This window comes from Malus sylvestris, chromosome 11 (assembly GCF_916048215.2).
Source record: "Malus sylvestris chromosome 11, drMalSylv7.2, whole genome shotgun sequence".
NCBI lineage: Eukaryota > Viridiplantae > Streptophyta > Magnoliopsida > Rosales > Rosaceae > Malus > Malus sylvestris.
Genome location: NC_062270.1, coordinates 38,782,087 through 38,809,318, shown reverse-complemented (window position 1 = coordinate 38,809,318; position 27,232 = coordinate 38,782,087). Strand labels below are relative to the sequence as shown.

The window sequence follows — 27,232 nt, the reverse complement described above, 5'->3', positions numbered from 1 at the left end:
ATGGGATTATTTTTGTTTATTCCATTATCTGTTTCATCTCTGAATCTAAATCATTCATTGACTGTTGGGATAGGAGTTTTGAATGAGGAGAAATCCAAGGGATCCAAGGTGTTGTCGCTAAAGCCACTGCCGACCACCATGGTTGACGGAGACAAGAATGGTGATCGGACTGGTAGTTGCAGACACCAGCTTCTACCACCGGAGTCGAGGACCGCTAAACAACTGAGAGTAGGCGTGGGGGTGAGAGAGCAGAGCAAAAAGTGAGTTTTCACAATTTGAGGTTTTGATTTTAATTACTTCAGTTTTTTTATATTTTTATTCTTGACTCTAGCGCAATAGTTTTGCACATGTTATGTGGCGAATCCTCTACTTTCGTTACCAGCTAATAATTAATTGGGCACAAATATTTCTAGCACACAATTTGTGATGAATTTGAAATTACGTGTCAAATAAAATCTTAAAAAGAATTCATCCACCATGAAACGCTTTATGTGACCCTTTTTTTGAAATGGGTCACTTATTTTACCAAAAAGTGATGAATTTTTGGGCATCACAAATAATTCCGTTACCTAACTCATGTTCTGCTTGCATTGGTTTATCTGTTAACTAAGAGCTCTCTTTGAATTGCTCTTTTATGTTAAAAGCAGTACTACAAGAATTTATATCTGTTGCTAACACATTTGCTGCAGGCTAGAACCTACTCGTAGACAATTAGACGCTGAAAAGAAGAAACAAATTAAGGGACCTCGCGTGGAATCACTGAACAAGAGGTTCCCAATGACTCACTACAAGATAACCATACTAGAGCAAATGATGTAAGATATCGAAAGTGTAGGATGTTTCGACTTGGCTTTATAGTTCAGAAGCAAAGAAAATTACTGACATGATTTTATAAAGTTCCTGTTTTATCATAATCTTTTAGTTTTGTATCACAGTCTAATCCATCATTGTAGGTTGCATTGCTATTACTATCGTGAGATCTATCCAGATATTTGGATTTCATGCATAGAGTCACTAGGCCCGTGGATTCTTTCCTATCCATCACTGGCCTTGCAGGGTGTATACTTCATGTATCTTGGATTGACATTGAATGACAATGTAAGTTTGAGATTCTTGATACGGCTTACGTTGTTTTCCTTTATACTCGTTCTGGACAAACCTCATTTATTTCCCTCATTTTCTGCTTCTAAGAGTGCTGGTGTAAGAAAAGCTTCTGTCCACGCATTGAAAAATCTTTATGAGGTTGATGATATTGCTCCAAATCTTGGTCGATTCACTAGAAGATTTTCAAGTCAAAAGATTGGTCTTGCTGGCGACTTTGACATTTCCGTAGCCATATCTGCAATTGGCCTGGTTAAACAGCTACTACGGTGACTCCTGTTTTTGGAACTCATTCAAAATTTATGGTTCCCTGCTTACTATTTTTGCAAAAGCTCGTTGAATAAGTTTTCTCCATGCTGCAGACACCAGCTTCTACCACCAAAGATCAGGCATGTTATAGGAGCATTAGAGTATGAACACTTGATTGCTCAGGTGTTCAATAGCTCCCAATCTGGTGCGAAAGGTTTCACTCTTTGTAGATTTTTATGATTGTTTGTACTCTATCGACAGTTTTGCACATAAGCTTTCTTTTATGTTTTCTTCCCTCCATAATTAGTAATTTAGTAGCACAAAACTTCACTCATAAATCTCCTTTTCCCACTTTGTGGTGCAGGTTTTTCATCTCATGATCATGGAACCATTAATATTGCTTACCGTGGGGAAAATTTTATTTGTGTTGGAGTTGATTCAAAGTTGACCAATGCCTTGACTGGACGTGTGACTAATCTTACTTGCAACAAGTTCTATCGATTAAGTCGGAACATATATATTACCATGGCTGGATTTAGGATGGCTTGGGAGGAAATGTGGCAATGGATGACATCAGTGGTAATTGCAAACCCCAGATTTTTATTTATTTTCCTTAGAAATAATATATAAATATATACACACACATTGATTTTCAACTGGATGATGATAGTTTCAAACAATACCTGAGGAGTTGCACACGGTGGAGCTAGCGGCTAATCTAGCCTATCATTTTGTTAGTCCCTACGGCACAGTTTGCAGCCTTGTTTTGGGATGGGACTTTACAAGTCCACATCCACAAATGTTTCGAGTGATCCCAGGTATATCACTTACGAGTGATAGTGCTATGGCTGTTGGGTCAGGAGAAGAACAGTAAGTTTCAAGAATTTTCCTCTGCTAGTGAACTATGACCTCTGTTTTGTGATATTGCTTTTGTATATTTATAGATGAAAGATATTGCTATTTTTGCACATACAACATACCAATTATTTTGTTGGTTAATATGCAGTATAAATCTGCGGGATCTGACATACTGTAATTATGGGGAATTAGCACATGCCTTCCACAATACAATGTCGCTACTCAACCAAGCCTGCCTTTTAGATCCTCTTTGTGGTGGAGTTGTTATAGGTAAAAATCATAATTTATAATTGTTGATTATTATTATAAAAAAAAGAGAATAAAACTGTTACTTTTTCTTTTTTAAGTAAATTTTTTTACTTTTATTTAATTCACTTTGTAATTGTAGGACGGGTATTGCAGAGAAATCAACCACCATCCTGCCGGTATCTTAACTTCTTCTATTAGGTCATGACGAATGAAGTTGCGTTCTGAATGCACCTGAATGTTTTGCCTGATTGCAACTATATTAAATATCCACCTAGCAGTTTCTTCTGACGATTCTGCTCAAGATTGCAAGTCAGCATCTAAGAACAAGAGAAATAGGCAGTTTTAATGGTTTAACCAGTAGCTGGATTGGCTTAGCATGTATTTTGTAAAATATGAAACCTGTTAGTTTGGAAACCAATAGGCAGCAACTTTAAACATTGAAGCTTAATTTAGGTTACTTGTTAATATTTAGTACTTGGTTACCTGTATCTATATGATGTATGTTTCCTTGCTTGAATGTTGAATCGTATCTTTCGTGGTCTTTAATGAAGAATTTAGTTCATGTGCTGAGAACTGGTATCGGGTACTGTTTTTTTGAAACTTATAACGGAAAAAGGTTGGATTACAATACTTTTCATTGAAATCACCTTAACATATAATTTGAGTAGGGAAATGAAGTTCGGAAAAACGAAGTAAAGCAATAATATAATTTCCATAGATATCATGTACTTGTGTTTATGGTAAATCAGTGAAATCACAGATAGAAGTCAATGACATCAAAATTTACATCTGCGATACTTAATTTTGAACCCGAACAGAACAATCTGCAAAACCATTCTGCAAATGATCTCCATCATCAAGAAAGACAGAGAAGCCGAAAAGATCACTTCTTAGTGTCTGAGAAACTTTGTTTTCAGCAGCAGCATCACCACCACCATCTTCGCCATTTGTCTCGTCTGCTGTTGGTTGTGGAGGAGACGAAAAGTCTAGGCACAACCCTTGTACAAATTTTTCAAATGAAGCAGAGAGGTCTTGAGGGAGGTGAGCTAGCAGTGCCTCCAACTGAAGCCTCACCAGATCATCTTCCTCTGGCCTCAACCCTTTATTCAGCTAGTCTTGGAGCCTTCGATTCTCCTCCTCCAGCAGAGCACACAGCATCAATCCGATCTTATCCACTTGAGTTCCCGGGCAAACGAAGCTGCTTTTGTTGCCATTGAAATTGCAAGCTGTAGAGAGATAACACAGTTAGGAATCAACTCAAAACCCATCAAAGATTTGACACTGAACAAAAGAGAGAAACCTACATTTTTGCTTTCTTCAGCTCTCTTTCTGGGATTCATCTCCTTGTACCTCTGAGCAATGAATGTTTTCGAATTTCCTCACATGGGAATCTTCTGCATTCAGCTGTTCTTCCGATTCCTTCCCTTTACTATTCGTCTCCGAGTTGCTCGGGTGGCTAAGGAATATCTCAATGTGGGTGGCTTAGCAAATTTCAAATTTATGAACACCCAAAAATACCATCATCGTGGCACATTGATGTAAAGCTATAGATAAGGAAGATCAATCCAATGGCCAAGAAGATGCCATCTGTCAAGAGATTAAGTGATATGGTTGTTAGTTTGTTAAGGATTTGTTATTGCTGTACAAGTAGTGAAAAGTGTATAAATAGGAACAATTTGTATTCATTCGGTAAGTAAGTAAAAGCAATAACAAACAGTGCAATTCTCTCTAATTCTCTTCGATCTCTCTCTCTCTACATTCTGTGTCTACAATCTTTCTCTCTCTAAAACATCATTGATAACCTTTAAGCTCAAGATAGTTAACTCAACAATTGAGCGGTATACTACACCGTCTGATCGGTCTCATACACCACATGGGTCATTTGTAAGCGTTCACACTTAATACATGTTTGTACCCTAAAAAAATCGCCAATTTAAGCTCTCTCAATTTTGTAAAAAGCTCAAATCTTTAGCTGCAGTCGGGATCAAACTTTACCTGAAGAGCATTATCAAAAGTGTCGGAGAGCTGAGACAAAGTGTGAGCTATGGAATTGAACCCTCTCATCAAAAGCAAGCAACGAGTCCTCCTTCCTCGCTCTCGCACGTTTTGTTTCTCCGCCATTCTTTTCCAACAAAAATAAAATAAATAAATAAAAAAGTAAAAACCAACAAATTCACAACCACAGCAGAAAACTCAGTGAACAATACCAAAAAATGTACAGTTGAAAAGTAGGTTCCTTTAACTGCAAATCTACCTGGTAATCCCAAATAAAATTAATGTAACTATAAAGCCCAATATAATAATAAATAAATATTTTGACACGTCCATTAAAAAAAGATTTAATATTTGTATTCAATTGAACACATCAACTCCGCCTATGTAAGTTTATCTTACATTGCCGGTCCCAAGCCCGGATAAAGGAGGAGGGGGAGGGCGTCAGGTAGTCGACAGCCGGCACTTCATGATCACGTCGAATCCTTATGAAAATGAATCCAGAACGAAATCGCGCTAAAGCTAGGGCGTCACCCGTAAGTGGCGCGCTGTGTGGCCCGAGCACAGTGATAAGTGAGCAAGGGTCGCTGTATCTCCATCGGCACCCGGATGCAGTGTTAAATGAGCAAGGGAGCCATAGAAACTTCTTTTCGAACGACTCCACTCAAAGTTGTTTGGGAGCATATGCTCCTATCAACTTTACACGGGACACACAAAAGAAGTACTTTGATCCTATTAGACGGGGGATAGTGAAGAAGCTAGGACAGAAGGGTAGAGTTCAAGAGAGCAAAATGCGTTTAGGAACGTGGAATATAGGAACCTTAACGGGAAAATCTATGGAAGTAGTGGAAGTTATGGTGAGGAGAAAGATAAATATTATGTGCCTACAAGAAACTAAGTGGGTTGGTTGTAAGGCAAAGGATCTAGAAAACTCAGGGTTTAAACTTTGGTATTCGGGCACAAATAGAACGAGAAATGGTGTTGGCATCATCGTGGACAAGACCTTGACACAAGATGTTGTAGATGTCAAGAGGGTAAGAGATAGAATCATGGCAATCAAGATTGTAATAGGACAAGAACTTATCAATGTGATTAGTGCGTACGCACCTCAAGTAGGGTTGGATACGAGTTCGAAGGAGAAATTTTGGGAAGACCTTGGAGACTTGGTGCAAGGAATTGCTCAGACGGAGAAGTTATTTATAGGAGGAGATTTAAATGGACATGTGGGCAGGGAGACAGGCAACTATGGAGGTTTTCATGGTGGCCATGGTTTTGGGGAGAGAAACGAGGATGGGGAAGCTATCTTGGATTTTGCAATGGCATATGATCTCTTCTTAGCCAACACCTTCTTTAAGAAGAGAGAAGAACATGTGATCACCTACAAGAGTGGGTCGTCAAAAACACAAATAGATTTTCTTCTAATGAGGAAAGGGGATCGTATAACTTGTAAGGATTGCAAAGTTATACCAGGAGAGAGCGTGGCTAATCAACATCGCTTGTTGGTGATGGATGTACATATCAAAAGAGTGAGACAAAAAAACAAGACTTGGAAGTGCCCAAGGACTAGATGGTGGAATCTAAAAGAAGAAAAACAAGCCATTTTCGAAGAGAAGGTAATCACCCAATGTGTGTGGGATAGAGAGGGGGAAGCTAGCCAAATGTGGGATTCCATGGCTAGTTGTATCCGAAAAGTAGCAAAAGAGGTATTAGGAGAGTCCAAGGGCTTTGCCCCACACCAAAAGGAATCTTGGTGGTGGAATGAGGAGGTACAAACAAAGGTGAAGGCTAAGAAGGAATGTTGTAAAGCCTTATACAAGGAGAGGACCGATGAAAATGGTGAAAGGTATAGAAAAGCGAAGCAAGAGGCGAAGAAAGCTGTCAGAGAAGCTAAGTTAGCGGCTTACGACGATATGTATAAACGACTAGATACCAAAGAAGGAGAGTTGGATATCTATAAACTAGCTAGAGCAAGGGAAAAGAAGACAACGGACCTAAACCAAGTGAGGTGCATCAAGGATGAGGATAGAAATGTTCTTGCTACAGAGAACGCGGTTAAAGACAGATGGAGAGGTTATTTTCATAATCTTTTCAATGAAGGACATGAAATGAGTGCTTCTTTAGGGGAGTTGAGTAACTCAGAAGAGTGTAGAAACTACTCTTTTTATCGTCGAATCCGGAAGGAAGAAGTGGTTGTAGCTTTGAAGAAGATGAAGCATAGAAAAGCAATAGGCCCAGACGATATACCAATCGAAGTGTGGAAAGTTTTGGGAGAGACAGGTATAACATGGCTCACTGACCTTTTCAATAGGATTTTGAAAACGAAGAAGATGCCAAATGAGTGGCGAACGAGCACTTTGGTGCCTATCTACAAGAATAAGGGCGACGTACAAAATTGCATGAACTATAGGGGTATTAAGCTAATGAGTCATACAATGAAGCTCTGGGAGAGAGTCATTGAGCATAGATTGAGGCAAGAGACACGGGTTTCGGACAACCAATTCGGGTTCATGCCAGGGCGCTCAACCATGGAGGCAATCTATCTCTTACGAAGATTGATGGAAAGATATAGAGATGGGAAAAAGGATTTACACATGGTCTTTATAGATTTGGAAAAAGCGTATGATAGGGTCCCAAGAGACATTCTTTGGAGGATTTTAGAGAAGAAAGGAGTACGAGTAGCATATATCCAAGCTATAAAGGATATGTATGAAGGAGCAAAGACTGCCGTAAGAACTCATGAAGGACAAACCGAAAGCTTTCCCATAACTGTAGGATTACATCAAGGCTCATCCTTAAGTCCGTACCTTTTTGCGTTGGTGATGGATGAGTTAACAGGACATATTCAAGATGATATTCCTTGGTGTATGCTTTTCGCAGACGATATAGTGTTGATAGATGAAACTCAGGAAGGGGTAAATGCAAAGCTTAACCTTTGGAGAGAAGTGTTGGAATCTAAAGGTCTTCGCCTAAGCCGATCAAAGACAGAATATATGGAGTGCAAGTTCAGTGCAAATGGAGGCCAAAACGAGTTAGGGGTGAGGATCGGAGATCAAGAAATACCAAAGAGCGACCATTTTCGTTACCTAGGATCTATCTTGCAAAAGAACGGAGAATTAGATGGAGATCTCAACCATAGAATACAAGCTGGATGGATGAAATGGAAGAGTGCATCCGGCGTGTTGTGTGACCGCCGTATGCCACTGAAGCTCAAGGGAAAATTTTATAGGACAGCAATAAGGCCGGCGATGCTGTATGGCACAGAATGTTGGGCGGTGAAGCATCAACACGTACACAAAATGGGTGTAGCGGAGATGAGGATGCTTCGTTGGATGTGTGGGCACACGAGAAAGGATAAGATTAGGAATGAGGATATCCGGGGTAAAGTAGGAGTAGCCGAAATTGAAGGAAATATGAGAGAAAATCGGTTACGGTGGTTTGGACATGTGCAAAGAAGGCCTACTGACGCTCCGATTAGAAGATGCGACTATGGGACAGAGGTTCAGAGCCGAAGGGGTAGAGGAAGACCTAGGAAAACTTTGGAAGAGACTCTAAGAAAAGACTTAGAGTACTTGGATCTAACGAAGGACATGACACAGGACCGAGCACAATGGCGTTCTAAGATTCATATAGCCGATCCCACTCAGTGACTTGGATTTTCCAAGTCTCCAACCGAGAAGTTTTCCTCACTCAGGAAATTAAGGGAACACTACACCAACCTACATGCTCCACTCAGAAAGCTTCAACATACAAGCTTCAACAAAAGAAAATTCAAAGAACTTAGCGAAGAAGGCTTTGGTGTATTTAACACAATACGTTGAAATGAAGGAAAGCTTATTTATTGATATCCCCGATAAGCTACAAATATGTACATATACATGAGTCAAAATAAACAAACAAGAGGGAGCCTTCACAAAGGTTGCTTAGGAGAAGTCTCAGCAATCGGTAGAGCCCTAGAAAGAGAAGGCACCGGAGGGGGATCATTCGGAGCCTCAGTACTGGACAGAACCCTAGAAGGAGGAGGCATCAGAGGTTGATCATTTGGAGCTTCATTACGCGGTACAGCCCCAGAAGATGAAGGCAATAAATGCCTTTGGAACAAACCCACAAATCTCTGATGATCAAGTAAAACCTGACCATCAGTTTCCTTCATCTGGTCAAGCTTCCTCTTCATGTTTGTAGCATAGTCATGGGCGAGCCGGTGCAACTGTTTATTCTCATGCTTGAGCCCTCTAATCTCCTGTTTGAGACTCATCACTTCAGCCGCCAATGATTCAACTTGGCGGGTTCGAGCAAATAGGCGTTGGGCCATATTAGACACAGAACCTGCACACTGAACACTGAGAGCCAGCGAATCCTTAACAGCTAACTCATCAGACCGTTTGGAAAGTAGTCTGTTATCTTTGGGAGTGAGAAGGTTCCTGGCCACCACCGTAGCGGTCATATCATTCTTCATCACGGAATCCCCAACGGTAAGAGGACCAGTAGGGGAGACGAAGGATGGGCGCCATATGTTGTCTGGAGAAGGCGGGGCTGCCTCTTCAACAAGGTTCAAGTCAAAACGACGGTCGGAGGGGCCAGACATTTTCAAAGGTGTTGAAGAGAGAAGAGGTCGGACAAATCAAGATCTTAGAAGTGCAAGAATGGTGCTTATACTGGTGGAGATTCAAGTGTGCTGTGGAACTTAATGTCAGCCCCTATAAAAATCTGCACTCGACGGAGCTTCAGAAATCGAAGAGGCGCCTGCTCAGAAATCGAAGAGGCGTTTGCTTTCTCAAAAGCTGGGCTGCTTAGAGACCACGAGGGTTGATCTCAGAAATCGAAAAGGCGTTTGCTTTCTCAAAAGATGGGCTGCTCAAAGACCACGAAGGCCGATCTCAGAAATCGAAGAGGCGCTCGCTTTCTCAAAAGCTGGGCTCCTCAGAGACCACGAGGGCCGATCTCAGAAATCGAAGAGGCACCTACTTTTCCAGCCTTGTCAGCACCTGTCACACGCACACTCAGCTTTGCGGAAATTATGGGCATTCTGTCGAAGACTTCTGGTGAAGTAGAAAACACATGAATCTTACTGTTCAATCACCCACTTCCCACACGCAACAATAGCTCATGGGTACCACAGATAACTTTGCCAAAGTTCTCTGCCAAAGTTGAGCACGTGAAGCTTACAGCTCCCACTACATCGCTCTGACCAAGAAGGGTAAAAGAATAGCAAAGAAACAGCACTAACAAAGTTTAGACCCATAAATTTTGAAGGTCTAGCTACCATATTATTACCCACAAGGTTGAGCACGTGAAGCTTACAGCTCCCACTACATCGCTCTGACCAAGAAGGGTAAAAGAATAGCAAAGAAACAGCACTAACAAAGTTTAGACCCATAAATTTTGAAGGTCTAGCTACCATATTATTACCCACAAGGGTAAAGGAACAGTACCATTGCTGGATAATTGGAAAGTCCCTGTGTGTCAACCTCTGTGCTTCGTGGCAAGGTAGACTAGCAAACATGCCCAAACATGCTCAACCTTTACTCACATTCGAGAAAACACTCCCAATAAGATTGCTTGCTCCAAAATCGAAGAGGCACCGTCCTTCGAATCTCGAGAGCCAGACTCCCAACATGATTACTTTCTCAAAAATCGAAGAGAGGGTAAAGGAACAGTACCATTGCTGGATAATTGGAAAGTCCCTGTGTGTCAACCTCTGTGCTTCGTGGCAAGGTAGACTAGCAAACATGCCCAACCTTTACTCACATTTCGAGAAAACACTCCCAACAAGATTGCTTGCTCCAAAATCGAAGAGGCACCGCCCTCCGAATCTCGAGAGCCAGACTCCCAACATGATTACTTTCTCAAAAATCGAAGAGACACCGCTCCCCGAATCTCGAGAGCCAGACCCCCAGCATGATTGCTTTCTCAAAACTCGAAGAGGCATTGTTCTCCGAATCAATCGAAGAGGCGCTCGCTTTCTCAAAAGCTGGGCTGCTCAGAGACCACGAGGGTCGATCTCAGAAATCGAAGAGGCACCTACTTTTCTAGCCTTGTCAGCACCTGTCACACGCACACTCAGCTCTGCGGAAATTATAGGCATTCTATCGAAGACTTCTGGTGAAGTAGAAAGCACATGAATCTTACTTTTCTATCACCCACTTCCCACACGCAACAATAGCTCATGGGTACCACAGATAACTTTGCCAAAGTTCTCTGGCAAAGTTGAGCACGTGAAGCTTGCAGCTCCCACTACATCGCTCTGACCAAGAAAGGTAAAAGAATAGCAAAGAAACAGCACTAACAAAGTTTAGACACATAAATTTTGAAGGTCTAGCTACCATATTATTACCCACAAGGGTAAAGGAACAGTACCACTGCTGGATAATTGGAAAGTCCCTGTGTGTCAACCTCTGTGCTTCGTGGCAAGGTAGACTAGCAAACATGCCCAACCTTTACTCACATTCGAGAAAACACTCCCAACAAGATTGCTTGCTCCAAAATCGGAGAGGCACCGTCCTCCGAATCTCGAGAGCCAGACTCCCAACATGACTACTTTCTCAAAATCGAAGAGACGGTAAATGAACAGTACCATTGCTGGATAATTGGAAAGTCCCTGTGTGTCAACCTTTGTGCTTCGTGGCAAGGTAGACTAGCAAACATGCCCAACCTTTACTCACATTCGAGAAAACACTTTTGCTTGCTCCAAAATTGAAGAGGCACCGCCCTTCGAATCTCGAGAGCCAGACTCCCAACATGATTACTTTCTCAAAAATCGAAGAGACACTGCTCTCCGAATCTTGAGAGTCAGACCCCCAGCATGATTACTTTCTTAAAAATCGAAAAGGCATCATTCTCCGAATCTCGAGAGCCAGATATCACAGACCACTTTTTCAAAGTGCTCTGACAGAGTTAAAACATGTGAAGCTGGCAGCTCCCACTACCGTGCTAGGACCAAGCAGGGTAAAGGAATAGCATTACTACTTGTTGTTAGGGAGACTCCTATATATGTCGACCTCCATCCCCAATGGACAGGCAGACCTGCAAAAATGCTCAACCCTTCCTCATATCTAAGAGGGCACTCCCAACGAAGCCTTTCGAAATATTCAGCTTTCTTTCCCCCCGATAATACCTCTGCAAACAAGCTATACTAGAGCAAGAATATCTCATATCATCAGGGTTAAAAGCAAGAGTATCCCATATCATGCTTTTTCCCTGTCTTTTCCTTTGGCCTTGTTCTTACCTGCAAGACAAGGAGAAAGAGAGCAATCAGTCAGCACTTGGAATCAAGCTTCCAGCCAGGAACTGACTGCCTGGAACCCCTTACCTGATTACTTACCTGGCATTGCTCTCGAGTACTCATCTTCAACATCTTATGCTTCCAGGGAAGATACCGCATCTGCTTGAGGAATAGATAGGGCAAGTGCGAAGGATACAAGGAAGCATGTGGAGACAAGCGTAACAGCACACGTGCCGATACATCCATTACTCTGTCAAAAGCAAAAGTATCCCATATCAACAGGGTCGAACGTACTCTAGAATTGATGGACTTGTTTTGACCCTCAAATTCTTCAGTCGGCCTTATACTCTGGAGGACACCAGAAAACCCTCCAGCTCAGTTCAAGAATAAGCCTGTGGAAAGTTACTTCTTCAAAAGTAAAAGTATCCCATATCATCTCTTCTCATTTTTCTTCTCTTTATCCTTCATGCTGCTGCAAGATGGGGAGAAGGTGAACACTCAGCCGGAGCTCTGATTGCTTACCTTGTCTGTCACCTCTTTCAGCAGATTCCCTAGCTCGGCGACTTGGGGGACTCCTACTACATGGTTTGTATCGCGCTTGACCAAGCCTGAAACTACAAGTAAGCTTCAAGTGAAATTGATACATTACCTTGTGTATCTCCACCAGTTAAAGATACCACCCCTGGATGGAGGAAGAGTACTTCCAGAGAAGATGCCACATCTACCTATGAGACAGATAAGGCAAGTCAAGACGATACCACACTCCGATACTTAGAAGTTTCGTGATTACGAGATCATTCTCCCACAATATTTCCTAATGTCATTTGTACTAAATCATTCACTTGTACTCACTAAAGGAGAGCTTGAACCTATGTACTTGTGTAAACCCTTCACAATTAATGATAACTCCTCTATTCCGTGGACGTAGCTAATCTGGGTGAACCACGTACATCTTGTGTTTGCTTTCCTATCTCTATCCATTTATATACTTATCCACACTAATGACCGGAGCAATCTAGCGAAGATCACAAAAAGCGACCGTTTTCGTTACCTAGGACCTATCTTGCAAGAGAACGGAGAATTAGATGGAGATCTCAACCATAGAATACGAGCTGGATGGATGAAGTGTAAGAGTGCATCCGGCGTATTGTGTGACCGTCGTAGGCCACTGAAGCTCAAGGGAAAATTTTATAGGACGACAATAAGGCCAGCGATGTTGTATGGCACATAATGTTGGGCGGTGAAGCATCAACACGTACACAAAATGGGTGTAGCGGAGATGAGGATGCTTCGTGGGATGTGTGGGCACACGAGAAAGGATAAGATTGGGAATGAGGATATCCGAGGTAAAGTAGGAGTAGCCGAAATTGAAGGAAATATGAGAGAAAATCGGTTCCGGTGATTTGGACATGTGCAAAGAAGGCCTACTGACGCTCCCGTTCGAAGATGTGACTACGGGACAGAGGTTCAGGGCCGAAGGGGTAGAGGAAGACCTAGGAAAACTTTGGAAGAGACTCTAAGAAAAGACTTAGAGTACTTGGATCTAACGGAGGACATGACACAAAACCGAGCGCAATGGCGTTCTAGGATTCATATAGCCGACCCCACTTAGTGGGAAAATGCTTTGTTGTTGTTGTTGTTGTTGTTGTATTCAATTGAACACATCAGCCATCAAATAAAATTTTGAAATAATATAATTTGAATTTTTTTTTCCGGGCTCTTGAACGTTTAAAGCCGCTCAGAATGCTTTTATATAAGTCATAAAAAACTTTAATATTTAAATTATTAATTTTTTAACATATATATTCTAATATTTATATAATAAAACGTAATGTATCATCTCATATTTTATTCACGCAACAAAATCTTTTCTGCTGTACTCACTCCTGCATCATTTCTGATAAGGTATTGGGTCACTGAAAACAGTTACATTGGCCCCACAGGGAATAATCAGCCAATACTTGACCAAACAAAAAATGAAATTGCTGATACCTACCCCGTCTAAGGATGATGATTCTTTACCTTCCTATTCTCATCTTCTCCTCTTACATATTATTTTTTATCTTATTATCTTTATAAAAAAATTAATATAAAATGTTGATGTAGCTTAACTGTGATCGTTCAAATATGAATGCATGGAAAGGTAAATAGATTAGGAGAGTAAAGAATCCTCCTCCCGTCCCAATTTTAATTTCCAAGAAACCCCACTCCTGCTCTGCTCTGCTTTGCCCCTCTCTCTCTAGAAAGGACTTGGATTCTCTGCCCTCCAATTTTGGTACCCTCCCCGTGCCCTCCTGTTTTTGTGGTCACGGTTAAGCCACGTCAACATTTTATATTAATATTTCTTTTTGTTTTATTATTTTTATAAAAAAATAATATAAAATATTAACGTGGCTTAAACGTGACCACACAAAACAGGAGGGCACAGAGAGGGCACCGAAATGGGAGGGCAGAGAATCCAAGTCCCTCTAGAAACCCCACTCCCCATTTTCATTAGGACTTGGATTCTCTGCCCTCCCAATTCGGTGCCCTCCCCGTGCCCTCCTGTTTGTGTGGTCACGGTTAAGCTACGTCAATATTTTATATTATTTTTTTTTTGTTTTATTATTTTTATAAAAAACAATATAAAATGTTAGCATGGGTTAACCGTGACCATACAAAATAGAAGGGCACGGGAAGGGTACCGAAATAGGAGGGCAGAGAATCCAAGTCCTTTTCATTAATGTCTGTGAATGTGAGAAATACCACTGTCCCAATTTTAATTTCCAAGAAATCTAATCACCGTCGTCGCCTCCGCCGTCGTGACAGTCCTTACTTCGGAATGCTTCCATCAGGTAAAAATGCCCCTCAAAAAACGTTTTTTTTTTATTTTCAGAATTTTTTTTTTTGCTCATGTCGTTATCTGTTTCATCAGAGAAACCAAAGGGACCCTGTTCACTTCAGCTGCAGATAGACGAGCGCACCACCATTAATTATAGTTGCTCAAATGATCAAGAATGGATTAGTGATCTAATTAAATATGTTTATATTTAATTATAATTGTTATCTCAGAGTATCAATTATACTTATCCTAAAATAAAAAAAAAAGAGTACCAATTATACTTACCCAGTAACATGTCAAATAATTTACTTAAATCTAGCTTGATTATTACAATAAAATTTGGACATGAAGATTAGTATACAATGTGAATTTTTGGTTTATGTATGTATTGTGTTCTGAACTCCTCTGAATTGTTAGAAATCGCTGATGATTACCAAAGTTCAAAAAAGATAGAATTTAATAACTTCAGGTATAAACCTTATTTATTTCACCCCTTGATTGCTCAGGACTTCAAAAGCTCCCAATCTGTTTCAAAAGGTTTCACTCTTTCCGAACTCTATTGCACTTTGTGAATTTGAAACTTGCATCGGCTAAAGGTCGTACTCAGTGCACAAGGCTCCCACTTTACGCAGGGTCTGGGAGAGGTGAATGTCGGCTAGCCTTACCCCCATTTTATGGAGAGGCTGCTCCCAAGTCTCGAACCCGAGATCTACTGCTCATGGGCGAAGGCACTTGCCATCGCACCAAGTGAAATCAGTGAAATCACTGAGTAAAAGTCAATGGCATCAAAATTTATAACTGAAATGCTTAATTTCAAACCCGAATAGAACAATCTGCAAAACCGTTCTGCTTCTGCTAATGATCTCCATCATTAAGCGAGGCAGAGAAGCCAAACAGATCACTTCTTGCACCAGCCAAGCACATCTCCTAATGAATGGAAAGTAATGAAATAGGAAACAGAACATATCCTAATGAAATAGGAAACAGAACATATTTAGGATTTAACCATTGCCGATGCAGTGCACGCATATAATATATTACCATACCAGATGATGTTTACGAATATATTTTGCTGTGCTTCTGTTGTCATTGACCAAGAGAAGAATAAGAATCTGGAAAGATAACCTCAACTTAGCACAAACAAAATCCAAATTACGGGTTCCAAAACTAATTGAAGGTTATGATTGTGGAAAATGTTGCTATCCAACTATGTCTTACAAATAGGGAAGGCAATACATGTAATGTATCTACCTGCATAACAAGTCTATGAACTTATATCGAGAGAAGACTGTCAAAGACCCAATCGCAACCATCTGAAAGAGCAACTGAAGAGAATCATTCTCAATCAAACTTTGTGCTGCCAAAGGATGATTTGACAGTGCTTTCATAGTATGCACAGTACTCCGCTGTACCCGCATAATTATAGGTTGGAAACAAAAAGAAATTTAAAAACATACCATGAACCGATAACGTAACAAATACAAGTGAAAGAATAAGTCTCTTTGTGCTTCTTTGACATCTTTTATAGTTTAACTCTCCACGCGATGTATCTTTTTTTGTTTTTTCTTTTGAACAAACATTATTTTATATACTAAGGGAAAGGGTGAGCTTAGCCTCACAATGAGCTAGTAATAATGTGGTTCAAATTCGCCTTTTGCGAGAATCGAACATAAGACCTCTCATTTACAAGTGAAGAGGAATACCACCGAACCGTAAACTAAGCAGCCCGATGTATCAAATTTTAAACATAAAATAAAAATTCATATTTATTTCTTTGCATTGGTAACGAAAGAAAAGGAACTAAAAGGTATAAAAATATTTAAACATTGCATTGGTAATGAAAGGAAATGAATAAGCAATGCTTCAAACCAATAAAAATTAATAAAAAGTATTTAATAATTTATTAAAAATTATTTAAAGCTGTTGTCAAATTTGACATCAACCATAAAAGATGTCATTCTACGTCATGCCACATAGAAATTGACATTTCGGTTGAAAAACATTAGTGTTATTATTTTTTACCGTTATTGTTGATGTGAACTTTTTGACATTTCATTTGGAAATGCTCTTATTCTTTATTCAGTCTTATTCCACCAAGTATGTAAGGATATTATGTGTGTAACTTTGTGTGAAATTTGACAAATGGGACTTGTTTAAGGGGAACTTGAGTTGAGATCGAGTTGTTGCTAGTGATTCTCTCCTTTCATTTGAAGCTAGTCTATATCTAGTTTTGCCCTGATATACTTGTCCAGCAAATGATGATAGGACACGAAGGGACATCAACCATTTGTATTACGATACTTAGTGTACATCTCAGCATATTAATTGTCATAATAAAAATGGTTGAATACTTGAAAAAAAAATTCAACTATTTGTATTATGACACTTGGTATAGCGGACCATGTTTCCAGCAAATTGAAAATTTTCTCCTTGAAGTGCTTTCTAAAAGAAACACCTGATGTGTGCTTCCTTCATGAAACACTTAAGTGCTTTTTTAGGAAAAAATTGCATTTTTCGTAAAAGTTTCAGTATACTCCAATTACGTTTTTGAGGGTTCTTTTATCTTATATATAAAGCCAATAAGGCCAATAAATAGTGTATTTTGCACACGCGTGCCTGAAGGCTAGTTATAAATTTGTGCTTCCAGCTTAACAAAAAGTTAAGTTAGACATGTAGTTCGGCCAGATTACATGTCCAATTATGTTTTCGGCCAAAGATTACAAGTCCAAGCTTACATGTCCAATTATTTTGTCACGCGTAGTTAGCCATTTCTGGAAAGTGGATACCATGTGGCATTGGCGTGGTTGCTTGAAAAATCTAGGGCTGCTTCTTCTTCCTCGGGTTCTAACCCTTTGGGTCATCTCTGGAAGTGCATTTGGGTTGCTCGAGTCCCCCCAAAAGTCAAGGAATGCGCTTGGAGGATTTGTCGGAATATAATTCCTACCCATGAGAATTTGATCAGGAAGCACCTGAAGGTGGATGCGGTCTGTGTGATGTGCGGGGTCAAGTGCGAATCCCATTACACTTGATGAGGATTGCCCATGTTCATCGTCAAGCTAATGAAATGGCCCATTGTGTTGCAAATTTTGCGTTATGTGAGGAGGTTTCTCGGTCATGGTTCGATGAACCGCTAGACTTTTTGGCGGATCTCTTTGTAATTGAATGTTAAGGTTGTGTTGTGTGAGGAATGTATGTACTAAGTAAACAAGTGTGCATAACTTGTTTCTGAAGTAAATTTTACTCACGAAAATACTATTATTATAACTAACACTATTTTTGTAACTCATATTCTCATTATATGTCATCTCGATATAATAAATGTTTAAGTCTTTGTTCTACCATTATATCCAAAACCTAGTCTATTTCCTACTAGTTAGTGTCACTACTATCTAAATTATTAGGTATCATATCGTTACAGTAGATTATTCCGTACATAAACAACAAAAACTATTCTCATTCCAAGTAAACATCCTCCTAAATTAGGTATCGATTCCTCCTTTATTTCTTCCTATTTACCTTGGAATTTCAATTTTTTTATGATTTGGCTCTTTTTCAAATTGGATTTTCGAAGAAATTGACTCTTGTTTCTACTTGACTAAACTCTAAATTATAATCGAAACAGAACTCTAGTAAAATGAAAAAGAAATCAAAGGAAGCCCAATTCTAACCATTTTTGAGAGGGAAAAAATGTTAAAAAGGAAGCCAAGCCCAACCCGAACTGGATGGTGAAGCCCAACGCTATAAATTCAAGGGAACAAGGAACCTCTGCCACCAACTCCTGCAATCGATTCCGGTAATCAAACCCCTAAAATTCTTTATGGAGAGCGATCGATCTGCAAAATCAAAGAGATTTGTAAACTCGTTTTAGGTCAAAGATTTGTAAACTACAGATTTTAAGGAATTTCTAGAATCTAAACCTTTACATATCCTTCAACGCCGTTAATTGCACGATACACATCCACAGCAAAACTGATACACGTTCCAAAAATGGCATCAAGAACCTTAATTTCTCACTGTAAAACAAAAATTTGAAATTAAAAAATTGAAAGCTCGGATTTTTACTGCGACACTCAAATTCCAAAAAATAACTAATTGCATCAATAGAACAAGGACTAAGAAAAATAATAGAAGAGAGAGAGAGAGAGAGAGCTGTGTGTAACCATGTAAAGATTCCCAACAAAGCATAGCCTTCAAGGTTGTTCACTCACTTAAACTGCAAATCAACAATCGACTAACATTACTTGGCCGCTGCCCAGGGGCGGATCCACAGTGGGGTCAATGGGGTCACACGACCCCTTGGAAGCCATGGAAACTACCTTAGAGACCCCTTGGAGATGGTGGAACGACCCCTTGGAGCTGACTGGTGCGACCCCTTGGCTACACACCAACTGTTCGACGAAAGGCTCCTCGGCGGCTGGGCAAAACGAAGACGAAGGAGAAGGCGCTGCGCGCCTGTTTTTTTTTTAAAAGCAACATGGGCAAAACGAGTGCAGTGTTCTGGAATTTCTAAGTTTTTCAGGTTCTGTTTTTGCGATGAAAGGAGGAAGAAGATGAGTTTCTCTCTCATCCTTTCCTTCTCACGTGACCATCTCAAACTTTCCCATAAAATTTATTTTATAATTTTGTCCAATCACATTTGGATAGCTAGCATTAAGTTGACGTTTTCAAAAAGGAAAAATGGGCTGTCAATACCCAGGTTTAAATTTTTATATTCAAGATGGGGAAAAGCAAAGAATAAAAAAGAATAAAATATGGTCTCTGTTTGTGAGTCTCTTGCTAATGTGAGTGATGGAAGGTGTTTGCAATGCTTTTCTGACCGTTGGAGGTGTTTGCATTGCTATCATCAAAGCAATGCCAGACATTTACAAATGTAAGCCACCCATATAACTTGACAGCACGTTAAGCGCGTTAAGCCACGTGTGTTTGGTTAGGGGATTTCTTTGATGATAGCAATGTACGTAGTTTGGGGATGTCTGGCATTGCTTTCTAGTTTTTTTATTATGAAACCATCCAATTCATTACATGAGATTTTTATTTTTATTTTTGAAAAATTAGATATAATTATTCAAAATATCTTAAGTTATATGGCATATATGATTAATGTGTTTCTAAATTTTAGACTTGTTAGATATTTTTTTTGTACGTTCAGGACCTTTGAACAAGGATTTTGGAGTAGCTAGTCGCGCTATCCCAATGAAATGACGATATGCATGCGGTTTCTGTTAAAAAAAATTTTCGCGCTACGCGCGCTATCCTTATTGAACTTTTACACTGCGACCCCTTGGGGTAAGATTCCTGGATCCGCCACTGCCGCTGCCCTACTTCATAAGGTTACAGTTGCAGCCTTGCTGCCCGCTGCCCTACTATCAACAAAGGAATGCACCATCAGGATCAAAAAATTTCGGTCATGTTTCTCTCTCTCCTCTTTGTTTCTCTAGTTACAAAATGAGAAATGAGGATTGGAATTTTTGGGTAACTCATTTATATGAGAAGGCAATTTGGTAATCGTAAGTTTTAGAAAAATCCTATTTCTGTCATATTGTTGTGCATGGCATATGCATGCTTTGTGCATATTCAAAAAATTATATTTTAGTCCTAAAATTAAGAAAATTAATCATTTTTTTTGTAATTTTTCTATTTATAAATTATTTTTTATTTTTTTATAAAAGAAGACAATATAATTAACTTAAAAAGTTTACACTATTTCTCACATCAACCATCAAATAAAATTTTGACTTAATATAATTTGAATTTTTTTTTCCCTGTGCTCTTGAACGTTTAAAGCCGCTAAGAATATCACAAGCTTCCTTTTCCTTGCTTCCCAAGGTATTCGGGGTACTAATCCAATGGATGGTAGACCACACTAATTCCATAATCCTACCTTTTTGGAGACCCAGTGTTCCTTTATTTTAATGCACTCACTCACAGGATCCAGGAAGAAGGGGAGGGTCAGGAAGAGAGATAAAATATTTTTAATTGTAAATTCTGTCTTTTTTAATAATATTATTATGAGACGCATCCGTCGAAGAAGTTGAATACACGTGGAGGCCTTTAGAGAGAGTCTGGTGGACGGGAAATTTTTTACTGTGATCGGAATACGGTTGGTACATCACGTGTTTTTATATAAATAGTGAAATTTTTTAATATTTAAGTTATTAATTTTTTAACACACATATTCTATTATTTATATAATAACACGTGATGTATCACTTCGTGTTTTATTCACACAAGAAAATCTCTTCTGCTGGACTCGCTCCTACATCATTTCTGATACCCATAAGAGCAAGTTCACCCCTAAGGACTTTGTACCAGCACCCAGCGTATTTATTCACTCAAGTGAACAGTAATAGACCTCAGTGAACAGTAATAGACCAAAGCATATCTACCCCTAACAAAAAATAGCCTAGTCCATTTTATTAAAATATTATTATTTTTATTATAAAATAATATTTTTATTTTTAATTTCTGAATTTATAAATAATAATAATAATAATAATATCTAAATTTATTAAAAAAATTCTGTATTTTTTAAAAGTGAAATTCTTAATTTGGGGGGGAGGGGAACGTGGACCATTTATCTGTGATCGGACGGTCCATTTTAAAAGTCAATTTTAATTTTTTTTTACCGTTGGAAATCCAACAGCATACATTTCGCCACGTCACCCACCCAGGGGTGGGGTGTGAGTGCGCCTGCTAGGCGAGCCCAACCTCTGAACGTCTGTCGGCTACTCGCCATAAAGGTCGCGTGAAAGGCACTCACCAGCCCAATTGCCCAGTTCCTTGCTCAGTCAAATTTGGGCTGGCCTGGAGACAAGCTTGGGCTGCATCCCAAGAAAAAGGGTGGGCTAGAGTAGATTGATTGGCTCCCAGCTTGATTTTTGTACTTTGTGCTGGGCTATTCCACCTCTGATGGACTTGCTCTAAGGTATTGGGACACTGAAAACAGTTGCATTGGTCCCAAAGAATAAACAGCTAATACCTGACCAAACAAAAAAATAAACAGCCAATACCTGCCCCGCTTGTGTTTAGAGGTGGGGCCCGCTCCAGTGTTATGGCGGGCGGCATTGCTTAAGGGCTGTGTAATGATATTCTATTTGGAACCCTCTATGCCACCACAAAATCAAGTTCGTATAGACATTCGTGATTTGACGAACAAGAAACGTGAAGAAGGCATTAAGGATGCACCTTAAGAAAAAGTTGAGACAACCAGCCCCATATTTTTTTTGTTTTGTTTTTTTTTTTTTAGCACAACGATGTTTCTACATTAAAAAAATAGTGAGTTCGGTTAAACCACACAATGAGCAATCTGATTTAGTATCAAATTCGTCATCCACGAGATTCAAATATAAAACCTCTCAATTCCAAGTGAAGATAAATATTACTAGATTATAGTACTTAGTGGCCTACCCCAAAAAAATTAAATCACCAATAAAGTCCTTTGGGTGCAAATGTTTTAATAAAATATTTTCGCCGATTATTTTTATTTTTTGCACAATTTGTGCTTATAAGCATGGACGGAGCCACCTTCCCACACTAATTTTTTTTTTTGGTAAACTCAGGCCCGTCTTGAAGGTAGCCAGATAAGGCAATCATCTAAGGCCATCTCCAACCGATGGCTGGTCAAATTGCTCGTTTTAGCCCTCTGTCCCTCCAAGATTCTCCAAGATATTAATATTTTAATGAACAGTACATGGTCATATTTGCCTCCATCTCCAACCGAGGGCCAGAGGGCTCGTTTTAACCCTGTCACAAAAAACGGTCTCTAACCGAGGGCCAAAGAGTCATAGGGCCAAACATAATTTATTATTTAAATTATTGAAAAATTATTGAAAAAATATTGAGGGAAATTATTGAAAAATTGAAAGAAATATTGCAGATGAAGGAAATATTGAAAAATGTATTAAAGGAAATATTGAAAAATATATTGAATGAAATATTGCAAATGAAGTGAAGAATTGAAAGAGGTTTACCATATTTATAGAAGTAAAAAAAGGTTTAAATTCAAAAAAAAAAAAAATTTGAATACAACGGCTAGCAGTCAGCTAGCCGTTGTATTCAATTTTTTTTCAAACTATATGTGTCGGTTATAACTCTTAACTCTTGAGTTAGGAGAATTGACAAATATTTCGGTGGAGCAAAAAAATAAAAATTGAGGGGCACATGTTTACCTGATAGAGGTATTCCGGTGGAGCAAAGACTCTAGCAATGGTGGAAGGAAAAAATGGGGTGACAGAACCAAATATTTCGAAGGAAAAAATGAGTTAACTATTGAGTTAGGACAAGAGTTAACTATTAACTCTTGAGTTAGGAGAATTGACAAATATTTGGTTTTTGAGTTAACTATTGAGAGTTAACTATTAACTCTTGAGTTAACTCTTAACTCTTGAGTTAGGAGAATTGGCAAATATTTGGTTTTTGAGTTAAGAATTAACTATTAACTCTTGAGTTAACTCTTAACTCTTGAGTTAGGAGAATTGGCAAATATTTGGTTTTTGATTAAGAGTTAACTATTAACTCTTGAGTTATGAAATGGCAAAAGCCAATTCATAGTTTCCTACACCAACAGAATTTTCATTCAGACAAACTAATCACCGCCTTCTTCTTCTGCTACTCGTACCCCTTCTTCTTGCCTCTGAGCTGAAGCTTTGTGCTACTTGTACCCACCACCAATGGCGGCACTCGCAGCAGGCACCCGACCACCGTGGGTCGGCCTAGGAGCGGCAGTGTGGGTGCAAATTGCAGCCGGCGATGCCTTCACTTTCCCGCTGTACTCCCACTCCCTGAAGTCGGTTCTGGGTTTCAACCAGAAGCAGCTCACCATGCTGGGTGTGGCCAACGATATCGGCGAGAACGTCGGCCTTATCCCCGGAATCCTTTCCAAGAAGTACCCGCCGTGGCTTATTCTTTTGATCGGCGCTCTCGCCTGCTTCTTCGGCTACGGCATCATCTGGCTCACCGTCAGCAGCACCATTCTGCCCCGCCTTACTGGATGGTACGTTTTCTTGTCTGAATGAAAATTCTGTTGGTGTGGGAAATTATGAATTGGCATTTGCCATTTCTCCTAACTCAAGAGTTAATAGTTAACTCTCAATAGTTAACTCAAAAGCCAAATATTTGTCAATTCTCCTAACTCAAGAGTTAATAGTTAACTCTTCTCCTAACTCACGAGCCTAGTTAACTCATTTTTGCCTTCCAAATATTTGGGCCTGTCACCCCATTTTTTCCTTCCACCATCGCTCAGTCTTTGCTCCACCGCCGGAATGCCTCTATCAGGTAAAGATATGCCCCTCAATTTTATTTTATTTTGTATTATGGGATTATTTTTGTTCATTCCATTATCTGTTTCATTTCTGAATCTAAATCATTCATTGACTGTTGGGATAGGAGTTTTGAACGAGGAGAAACCCAACGGATCCAAGGTGTGGTCGCTAAAGCCACAGCCGACCACCATGGTTGACGGAGACAATAATGGTGATCGGACTGGTAGTTTCACAACCACAAAAGTAAAAACGAGTTGCCAAAGTTCAAAAATGAAAGAATTTAACAGCTTCAAAGATAATCTTCAATGCTTATCGGATAATCTGGTCGGCGAGTGTCAACATGGACCATTGTTTGATCAGATTTTTTTAAAGTGCATGGATTATATAACTGCATTGTCACGGTTAGTGTTCAAAATTTTCAAGTTCTTATTGTTAAAAGGTGCTTTTATCTGTTAACTACTGTCGTTTGAATTGCCCTGTTTTATGTTAAAGCAGCAGTTCAAGAACTTATCGTCAAGCCGCTACTTGGAGGGCTCTGCAGCTGATCACATCATTTATATCTGTTGCCAACACACTTGCTACCAGGCGAGAAACTACTCGTATACAATTAAACGCTGAACAAAAGATAGAAACTGAGGGACATCGTGTGGAATCACTGAACAAGAGGCTCTCAATGACTCACCACAAGATAACTACATTAGAGCAGATGATGTGCAAGATATCAAAAGGGTAGGATATTCTGACTCAGCATTATAAGTAAGAAGCAAAGAAAACTGACATGATTTCATAAAGTTCCTGTTTTATCAGAATCCTTTAGTTCTTTTTCACAGTGTAATCCGTCATTATAGGTTATTGGTGCATTGCTATCGCTATCGTGAGATCGATCCAAATATTTGGATTTCTTGCACTGAGTCACTAGGCGTGTGGATTATTTCCTATCCATCACTGTTTTTGCAGGATGTATACTTAAAGTATATTGGATTGGCATTGAAGGACACGGTAAGTTTGGGATTCTTGATCCGTTGGCTTAAGCTGTTTTCCTTTGTACTCATGTTGGAAAAACCTCATTTGTTTTCGCCCTGTTTTGCTTCTAAGAGGGCTGGTGTAAGAAATGCTTTTGTCCATGCATTGAAAAATGTTTGTGAGATTGATGCTAATGTTCCAAGTCTCGGTCGATTCACTGGAAGATTTTCAAGTCAAATGATTGCTCCTTCTAGCGACATTGACATTTCCGTAGCTATATCCGCAACTGGTCCGGTTAAACAGTTACTAAGGTGACTGCCCTGTTTTTGGAACTCTGTCAAAATTAATAGTTTCTTGTTTACTGTTTTTTCAAAAGCTCTTTGAATTAGGCTAAGTTTCTCTATGTTGCAGACACCAGCATCTACCACCACAGATCAGGCATGTGGTAAGAGCATTAGAGTATGAACAATTGATTGCTCAGGAGTCCAATAGCTCCCAATCTGATGCAAAAGGTTTCACTCCTTCCGAACTCTGTTTCACTTTGTGGATATGATTGTTTGTATTCTTTTATGTTATTTTTCTCCATAATTAGGAGCACAAAAGTTTTTCACCCATAAATCTCTCCTTCCTTATCCGTGTGCAGGTTTTTCATGCTATGAACATGGCACCATTAATATTGCTTACCGCTGGGAAAATTTTATTTGTGTTGGAGTTGATTCAAAGTTGACCGATTCCTCGACCGGATGTGTAACTAATCGTACTTATAACAAGTTCTATCAAATAAGTCGAAACATATATATTACAATGGCTGGATTTAGGATGCCATGGGAACGTATGTGCCAATCGATTACAACAAAGGTAACTAAAAACTCTCAATTTTTTTTTTCTTTTACTCAAAATTATATATATTGATTTTTAATTGGATGATGATAGTTTTCAACAATACCTGAGGAGTCGCACCGGTGGAGCTAGCGGCTAATCTAGCCTATCAATTTGTTAGTCCGTATGGCACAGTGTGCAGCCTTTTTTTGGGATGGGACATTACAAGTCCACATCCCCAAATGTTTTGAGTGATCGCAGGTGAATCATTTACGACGGGAGACAGTGCTATGGCTCTTGGTACAGGAGAAGAATAGTAAGTTTTAAGAATTTTGTTTGAACTATGAACTTTGTTTTTGTGGTTTTTTTTTTTTAACAAACTTTTTTTTTTAATAAACGAATTTTTTTAGCAAACAATATTATCTATGGACTAAGCTTCATAATGAACTAGCGATAACATAGTTTAAATTCATCTTTGACGAGAATCGAACCTAAGACCTTGGAATTGCTTTTGTATTTATAGATAGAAATTATTATTATTATTATTTAGAATATAACGTACTAATTATATAGAAAATATTAGTATTTTTTTTAATATAAAATACTAATTATTTTTTGGTTAATATGTAGTGTAAACCTACAGCATCTAACCGATCATTATCATGGGGAATTAGCAGATGCCTTCCAACATACAATGTTACTACTCAACCAAGCCTGCGTTTTAGATCCTTTTTGTGGTGGAGATGTTAAAGGTAAAAATCATAATTTAAAATTTGTTAATTATTATTACCAAAAAAATATAATAAAGTGTAAATTTTTTCTTTTTAAATAAAAGTTGTGACTTATTAGTGAAATCACAGATAGAATTCAATGGCATCAAATTTACATCTGCGATACTTAATTTCGAACCCGAACAGAACAATCCGCAAAACCATTCTGCTAATGATCTCCATCATTAAGCGAGGCAGAGAAGCCGAAAAGTACTTATTAGTGCCTGAGAAACTTTGTTTTCAGCAGCAGCATCACCATCACCATCTTCGCCATTTGCCTCGCCTGCTGTCGGTCGTGGAGGAGACGAAAAGTCTAGGTTGTTCTGAAGTTCCCTTAATGTACTACGACCAAAATCTTTTAGTTCAGCTTGACTCTCCGTGGAACAAAGGTTGATAGCATTTACGCAAGATACAACTTCCTTGTGCATACGGTACGAATGAAGGACAGAAAAATCATTTAAGTCCGTCACAACCAAAGAGGTATCCTAATCTAGTAAAATTAAGAAATTTTACCCCCGAAGCTAGAACTTGAAAACCAGTTAACAAATTTAAACCAGGACTGATGCCATCCAGCACACAAGTAAATAAGATTATGACAAAACAGTGGAAAATACAAAACTACCAACTCAACTATTTATTAACTAGTGGAGAATTTCTAATGGCGTTTCCAATGGTTATATTCGTAATTAGCTGGGGAAGAAGTACCAATCAAGGTGAGAGACCGCGAGTTTCGGCGGCGGGGCGGCGGAAGGTCCAGCGGCAGGTCGACCTCGTTTCCCATGGTTCTCAGTGCTCTGAGTCTGAGTGTGAGCCTTAGTCCTACTCAACAACGAGCGCACCAAATCAGGTCAAATTTTGTACGCACAATTTCATTGAATTGAGAGAGGAGAAATTAATGAAACGTACTCGACGGTGGTTCCGTAGCGGTGGC

General features: G+C 39.3%; 2 protein-coding genes across 2 annotated transcripts; one reads left to right on the top strand and one right to left on the bottom strand.

Moving 5' to 3' along the window:
- Nucleotides 1–26,395, top strand: LOC126590487 (uncharacterized). Its single transcript, XM_050255931.1, has 10 exons — nt 1–260; nt 690–815; nt 954–1,098; nt 1,192–1,370; nt 1,464–1,564; nt 1,715–1,929; nt 2,021–2,220; nt 2,357–2,478; nt 26,284–26,332; nt 26,392–26,395. The coding sequence occupies exons 1-10, from the start codon at nt 1–3 to the stop codon at nt 26,393–26,395; spliced, it is 1,401 nt and encodes a 466-aa protein (XP_050111888.1).
- Nucleotides 26,346–27,232, bottom strand: LOC126590999 (uncharacterized). The gene is made up of 2 exons (XM_050256529.1): nt 27,007–27,232; nt 26,346–26,716 (listed from the first exon to the last, which is right to left on the bottom strand). The coding sequence occupies exons 1-2, from the start codon at nt 27,080–27,082 to the stop codon at nt 26,487–26,489; spliced, it is 306 nt and encodes a 101-aa protein (XP_050112486.1). The 5' UTR covers nt 27,083–27,232; the 3' UTR covers nt 26,346–26,486.